This window comes from Anticarsia gemmatalis, chromosome 11 (genome assembly GCF_050436995.1).
Source record: "Anticarsia gemmatalis isolate Benzon Research Colony breed Stoneville strain chromosome 11, ilAntGemm2 primary, whole genome shotgun sequence".
NCBI lineage: Eukaryota > Metazoa > Arthropoda > Insecta > Lepidoptera > Erebidae > Anticarsia > Anticarsia gemmatalis.
Window position 1 is genome coordinate 9,680,917 of NC_134755.1, and position 8,278 is coordinate 9,689,194.

Sequence of the window (8,278 nt, forward strand, 5' to 3'; positions counted from 1 at the left end):
GATTAATCGATACAGCTAGACACTTACGTATAATTCATGTGAAACGGAGTGGGTATGTTTCGTAAATAGACTTTTGTTTACTGTTCGAAGGATTCGCAGACTGTTTAAATAATAGCTGGTAGTCTGAAATGATACGATATATTATTGAAAATACATAATTTTACCGATATAATACAGTTACAAATTACAATACAATATAGGTACAATATCCTGTAAGTACCTATTGTATGTAGTGTAAAACGCATACGGTTACTGCAGGTTGCATATACAATTTCGGAATAGAGCTTCGGTAGTAGAGTCACTTGAAAAATTTAGATAGTGGTACTTGGGGTAAATTTGAATCTTTACCTAATTAAGTCATATTATGTTTATCTGAGTAAATCATTAAACTTGCTATAAAATATGATTAAAACACAACGGAGTACTACTACACAGGTTTGTCTTCAATAATAACATTCAAGAACGTACCACGGGAATATAAATGCCTATCCACAAGATTATAATAATATATTGAAAGCTTGGAGTAATTTACAGAGTTTCGCGCTACAATATAAAAATGAAAAACTCACAAAAACTGTAATCCACTTAGTAACGTTGTTGCGAAATTAAACGTTAACCCTCCACGTGGCGTATGGCCTAAAGTAATAACACATTTAAGGCTTTTGGACAAGTCGTGAGATAGTTTTGTCCCGGCACCTTACGGACCATAATCCCGAATCCCTTTGTAAGCCCCAACAAAGCCGCGTAACATATAACCTCTTTAAGATCTTTGCTGGCCTCTGGGCGATCAATCTCAGCCATTGTGACGTCACAGGTGTCAAGGTTACTCTATTCTATGTGTGGGTCTCCCTCAAAATAGCTTCCATCAATCATGGCTTGTTTAACGTTCATGAAATATGACGCTCGCCCCGTTGTTTAATAAAAAAACGTACACAATATTTTTCTTTAGAAAACGAGTTCATTGTATTTATTTAATTAGAATCTGGTAAAGTTTGGTGTAATTCATTGTACAGCGAAAATAATTTAAATAATTTTGAATTTGTCTACGTTTAGAAATTCAAAGTTGTTCGACAATGAAATACAAATATTAACTTTTGAATCACAAGCAACTAACAAAACTAAAATGAAAAATAATTTCGGTGGAGTAAAAAATAGGTCTACATCATTATAATAAATAATGTAATATTAAGCTATGACTCCCCCAGTGATGATAGATGAGAACAATCCTCTTGATGACGTCACATTTCCCAAAGGTGATGATGTTTATTTTTCTATTCAAAGAAATTGGGTCATAAATCAAAATGTAAAACATTTACTTAGCGTTACGAAAGCAAATCTTCAAACTTTTTGTTTGTAAAATAAATCGACGACAAAAAACTAAGTATGAATAATACGATTAGTTTTTTTCAGAGAAAAATAAACAAGTAAAATATTATTGAAGTGTATTCGGAATATTTAAGTGCACAATTATAATTCTGAAATTGGAAAATGAAAGGTAAAGCTTTATTGATGTTGAAACTAAAACAAATAAGTATTTTTCCAGTTAAGTAGTTATTGTATAATAGAATACTTAGACTGATTTTTTTGTAGTAGTCACTGAAAATGTATTTAGAAGTTTTATTCATGAAAAATACAATTAATCTGAAATTGTTTTCGAAAGGTAGCCATAATACTAGTTCAATAATGTATCGATATTACTCATGCACTAATCTATCAAACGTTTAACAAACAACAATCAATCATAAAGATTGAACTCTAATTCTCACTAATACCTTACAAATTGTTCGAGTGCCTACAATTTGGTTCACGACAATCAATACTAATGAAAGATTTTATCGATGTCATCAAAACAATTCCACATCATCAACATGATACCGAAATTATTTCATTTTATAAATGTTACGGTTCATTCGTTTTACAACCTTACCACAGTCATGATGTATAACGAATTTTATAGAACAAAAATACCAGTGAACGGGCCGATTTGGACGCCAGTCGGTGCCTTGAAAAGGCCGACCAAAGTTACTCCAGTTACCGTGAGACCTGCTAAACAAAATGTTATTAAGAAGAGTGCTTGTGCTTTGCGATGTGTGACGAGTCAAATATACGCTGTGCTTCTATTAGGAATCAACAGATATTACCTGCTCCAGAAAAACAGACCGCTTCTGATTCTTAGTTACGTTTACAGTCTTACAGTGATATCCCTCGTTGTGTTTAACATGTACAGGTCCGAAACCATAAGTGCCGCTCATTTCGTCTTCAAATACACGTTGTTAATCGAATACTTCTTTATCTTCTTGATGTCTTTTCTCTCCAGCAAAAAGAAGTTGATCACATTCTTCCGCGATCTTAACAAGTTCGATGAAACTTTGAACTTGAGTAAGGACCTAAAGGTCATTGACGCCGGCTATGTTTGTTTCTTTTGGGTGTCTGGCTGTTTAATATACAGTGTCGTTGAGTACACTCTCTTATATTTCTTTCTTTATTTATTTCTCGACGACACTACTTACAGCTTCTACGTGATGATGTTGACCCACGACTATGAACAGATACTGTTCTTCGTTCTCCTCAGGAATATTTATCTGAGACTTCGTGTTCTGAAAGCGCACGTTTCAAAGATGTTTAGCGCGGAAGGTAGAACCGGTAATTATAGGGGGAAGTTGAGTAAAGTTGAAGCGCTGTCGAACAATGCTCGCCTCGATATTACTTCTTTGCACCGGGTCTACGATTTGCTTCACAAGTGTGCCGACCAACTAAACTCCGCAATGAGTTTACCAGTAAGTTTTTCGAATAAATTATTTGTAAATTAAATTCGCAATACGAAGTCCCAACTTCGATAGAGTATTGTGAATTAATTTTTATTCCAGTAGTGTTTTCATGACCCGTATTAATATAGCCATTTGGCTTGGAGCTTGATCGTAAATAATGTGGGATTATCCTCATGAAACGGAATGATATCATTTTGCAGATGACGATAATACTGCTGACTGCTGGATTATCGACTACAATGTTGTTGAAAATGATGGTTAAAGTTATACAAACAGTTACCACTAGCAATTCAGTAAGTATTATCTATCATTTCCTTATTACAAATGTGATGTAACTATTTTACCTCAACTGATTAGCATAAATAAAATATACAGGTTTTCCATACTGAAAACGTGACGAAAAATTCTAAGTGATGGATTATTGCTTAGCACAGTAAATTAATTTTATTCGAGAATTCACTTTATCTTTTAGCAAAATGTATAAAATATCAAAATTTCAATTATTCAAACAGATTGATATATAGCGATGAAAATGGCAATTTACTAATGGCTAAATTATGATTCAAAAGTAAAAATATGAACGTATTACAAAAATATTTTATTCGCGCATTTATGTGACAAATAGTTGGAACGGATTCATTTTTAAATTAATTAGAGTACTGGATGACAAACTCTATATATTGAAAATATTTAGGTCAATTATTCTAGCTCACATGTGGAAATAATTGCAAATTTGTCGATTTTTACTAAAATGCTCTCTAAATAAATAAAGGATTTACATACGTAGGTATTTTATGGACGGAAAGGCAAAGAGAGGTCGCCACAAAAAGACGCGTACACGTGTATTGTGCTTTTAACTGGCAGTCGTGTGTGACAAAATGTATGAATGTTAATGAAGCAAAAGAAGTTTGTAGAGATTGTAGCAAATAGGGACCTGTAGCGCAATTCTCTACAGCCTACTATCGAATATCGAGAATTTGACATTTAAAATGTACTGCAGAAATAGTTCCTTCCACGCCCGCTAGAGGCGCTGATGAGATTTTCACACAACAGTTTTTGATAGCTAGGTTGTCGATAGTCGATAATGCTAGAGATTCACGCTTTTGGTCTCTGCCAAACTTCATGGGTAAAAATATGTGATTTTATTTACGTATATTATTTTGTTTCAGTTCGGTAGATCAACGATTTTGTATCTGTTTAGTCGTAGTATGAAGTACACTGTGATGGTCGTCATGTCGTGTTACTACTCGAGTGTGACGTCAACTCAGGTCACGGCTATCAGGACTTTGTTGCATGATGCTGTGCATTCTTTTCCTTTAGGTAAGTATCTTTAGTGTTGTAAATTGCTTCATATTAGAAGCTGCATATTGTAGATTTATGATTTGGTAATATGCAGTGTATGTTTTTAAAAAACTTTGTTTGGTTAGGTTTTCAACATGCTATGCACATACATTAGCGTCTGTTTTTAATTTTGTTTAAAACAGAAGATAGAGAAATTCAAAAGATGTATACTACATTCCGTAAAACCTACTCACGGTGGTAATGTCGCAGTAAGATACATATTTGTAATAGTCTTTTGGTACTACCACTATTAATGAAAAATTATACATTTAGGTAAAATAAGGAGCTATTTAAATCGCTTTATATACCTGCGAATATCAACATCCTATCTTATTCCAGATAAGATCGAGCGTCGTAAAGTGAAAGCCTTCTTCCAGCTGACTCGAGAGAACGAGTTCGTGTACGCACTGGGCGGAGTGGTCCGACTCAACATGTCTCTACCGCTGAGTTATATGAGTCTTTGTACCACTTATCTTGTTATATCTATACAGTTCTCTAAGTTTTTCGATTAAGTTGTATTGTAGATTAGGATAAGTGATTGTAGATTTAAGTTTCACTGTGAAATATTCAGGTTCTTTGTTTGGATAAATGTTTAAGCTACAAGCGTTTTTAATTTTTTTGTGCTATTTTGAAAGGTATCACATTAAAGTCTCATATTTCTGACCTGTTTTTTATCCATTATTCTGTTAAATAAAGCGTAAAATAAAAATTAAATATATTGAATAAGAAATATAGGTATTTCCTAAACAAGCAATTCAGTAGTTAGGAAGTAATTCTGATAATGCATTATGTTACTTTCAACACACACAGACATAAATACATTTTCATAACTAGAAATTTGACCATTGTAATCAAGGGGGGAATTTTTAAGCCATGTACTATAAATCGACTGCAAATATCATTAATATCAATTCAATACAAGGAACAATATCGTAATAGCTACTGTATCACATAATATAAAACAAATGACTTAACTTTCAACTTCTAAGTCTCTAACTTGGCAAGCAGTACCTTTATAAATATGACGTCTAATTTCCTAGGTTCAGGGCTTCGAGACTTAAGTTCAAAGGATAGGAGCTAGGCCTATGTATAAACTTCGGATCTTACGGAGAGTGACTCGGCAGAAAGTTTCGTTTTATCGGCGAAGTGATTTTAGGCTTAACTTTATTTAGATCTATGTTAGAATCGCTTTTGCTCTAGACAGTGTCCAGTTTTGTTATATTTTAAAATATTTCCATTTATTTATAACTCTAATGACATAACTCTCGGATATATGGATGTGAATGAAACAAGAGAAGTCTGTTTAAATCGTAGCAACGTTTGACGGTCTTGACCCACCCTTATTGGAAAAATGAGTGATTTTATGTATGTATTTTAATTATAATATTAAATTTGATTCAGTTTAATTAAAATCAATTGTTATACACGATATGCATTTAAAATAAATGGGAGTGAAATTGAATGTTTTAATAGAATATTATATTATTGTACTTATGTATGTTAAAAGTTAACTTAATTTTATGGAATAAATTGCAGCATGTTTTACATAGCTTTCAGTGAAAAATACAAAGCACACTTTAATTTTTTTGATATTTGGTTTGTTGTAGCTATAAAGAATAATATTTAAACCAACTTTCAGTAGTATCACCACTATTCACCACAGTTCCTTACTTAATATCTTCACAGCAATTAGTTTGAATGTCACTTGGCGCATGTTTGCGTCAAATATTTAGTTCGGCCGCGCTCGTTTTTAAAACGAAAATGTCATTAGAGACCCTGTTGACTGTTATGAAGGGTCAAATAGGCCTACAAATTGCACGAAACACGTTCCCTCTTGATTAACTTTCACAAGAGGAGGGGCTCGGAATTCTAATAAAATTAAATTACGTATCAATACAGTTGAAACCTTTACACTGAAAACTAACGAAAATGGATGAATACCTATAAAAATTTAAGACGCAGACGCTTATACGAATAGGTAAGTGACATAGTAATAGGTGATCAGCTATCGAAATCGTTTTTCTATCTCATCTCGTTCGGTTGATGAAAATGTGACTTGGCGAAATTTCGATTTGCCTCTACGAGTTTTCGTTAACTTGCGTCATAATCGTTGGCGGGCGAGAGTAGTCGAGTCTCGGGATTTTGAGGCAAAGGAAAAAATTAGCGAGATAACATTCAGCTTTATTGCCCGCCGTCCGTCTACGCCAGAATTCAGGACTGACGTAAATGGCCCCGGAGACTTTTTTATCTCCAAGAGTGGGTAACTTGAACGTTGAAGGGGTTTTTGGGTAACAACAAAATATTATTTAACCTTTTTATTAGGGTACTGCGACCCTGGTGGCATATTTGAAGCGCTGTGTTCAAAACATGTATCTGAGTTATTGTTGTTGTGTTATTTTTTAGATGACGAGCTCTGATTTCATATTTTTGTTAAATGTAAAAAAATATCAAAATATCACACTTACAATTTTTATTATTATATGCTGCATATTTTTTTAGCTTATTATCAGAAAAGTGAATAAATATCACAAGTTCTATCCTATTTTTTTTTAGTCTGCCCATGACCAGTATCTATGCAACTTGATCGAAAAGTCAGGTAATAAAAATGGTATCCTTTACCTTTAACATTTTCACCACGGATAAGACCTATTGTGCATTTCAGTACTAAGGCCACTTTATTTAAATAGCTTAACTTTTTATAAAAAAAAATCTCTTTTAACTTTACATTTTAAGTTTATTACACGACTGTATAAAACAAAGAATACATTTTACAATACAAACACAAGATTAAAAGGAATAACGTTTATTACCTTATAAATATCAAAGGTTTAACCATAAAGACATATTCGAATACGTGCAACCCCTGTCTTGTAAAAAACGTATTGTAAAGGAACTTTTACACTGATTGTCTTTTGTTAAAATTATCGATAATTACTGTAACACGAATCTCTATCCCTATCAACTATCGACAACTGACTAGCTGTCGAGAAATTTTGTATGAAAATCTGATCAGCGCCTCTAGCGGGCGCTGTAGGGATTTTATTTGTAGTACCTATTTAAAATATCAAACTCTCGTTTCTTGATAGCGGCTGCTCAAATTGTTCATTTTTAAAGAAATTTGTTTAAAATAAGTAATATTTACAAAAGGCAATTATCACCCATACAAAATATTTTCTTCTTATTCTGCCGAACGACAAGTTAAAATTCTTGGTATACTTATTTGTGTTTTAAAACAATAACATTTGACCAGTCTGCTTAACCCTTTACTAGCTAATAAAACGTAAAAGTACAAAACCCGAGCGGGGTTCGTAACGATTGCCATGAGCATTGTTTGTGCGAGTAATTGGCTATGCATACACATAAATTATGGAAATACGCCACTGAATTCTTTAGAGTAAGGTACTTTGGCGAATGTACGAAAAGGCTATGTAATCAATGGATTAGATATATGTTTGATTAATCATTTGATTTTGCGATGGGTTTATATTTGTAGATGATAAAATTAATGCATTGATATAATTAAATATATTGTTATGGGTCAGTCTACGACGCGATATTACACTGCAGTTATTTTTATGGCAGAAGCCAATCAAAACTCATTTTAAATCTGTATGTGAGTCAAATAGGTAAACCTTGACAAATGATTTTAAGACTTTAATAAAGGAAAAACTTATTTTAGATTTATCTAGTACTCACATGCATTTCAGTGCCTAAAAGATAATATATGCATAACCTCAGATATATGATATATAGATACTAAAATAATAAAAAAGAACGATTACTTTTATCAAATTAAAAAAATAGGTATATCATGTCATCATCATAAAAAATGTATAATACTTTTATCAAAGTAAAATGATCATCCCTATATAATTGTGATGCAATAATAATTTAGCAAAATTGCAATATGTTTGTAAATTGTTTTTAGCAATTTCCAAATGTCATACAATATTGATTTTAATTTTATTTGTTTAATTGAATAAAGCTTTGCGTTGTTTTAGTTTCATTATTAATATAAAGCCCCAACCGTCACTTATGTATTAATTTGTTAAAATTGCGATATTAATTTATTCCAGTAGGTACTTTGTTATATGGTATATGCATATCCTATGTACGAATATTACAATATGTAACTGCTTGAATATAACGTAGGTAATGACTTATATACT

The 8,278-nt window shown here is 32.4% G+C and overlaps 1 protein-coding gene across 1 annotated transcript; it reads left to right on the forward strand.

Moving 5' to 3' along the window:
- The first annotated feature begins 1,937 nt into the window (after positions 1-1,937).
- Positions 1,938-4,621, forward strand: LOC142976818 (uncharacterized). Its single transcript, XM_076120387.1, has 4 exons — positions 1,938-2,777; positions 2,969-3,061; positions 3,938-4,088; positions 4,449-4,621. Exons 1-4 carry the CDS (start codon positions 1,938-1,940, stop codon positions 4,619-4,621), a joined length of 1,257 nt encoding a protein of 418 aa, XP_075976502.1.
- Positions 4,622-8,278: the final 3,657 nt, after the last annotated feature.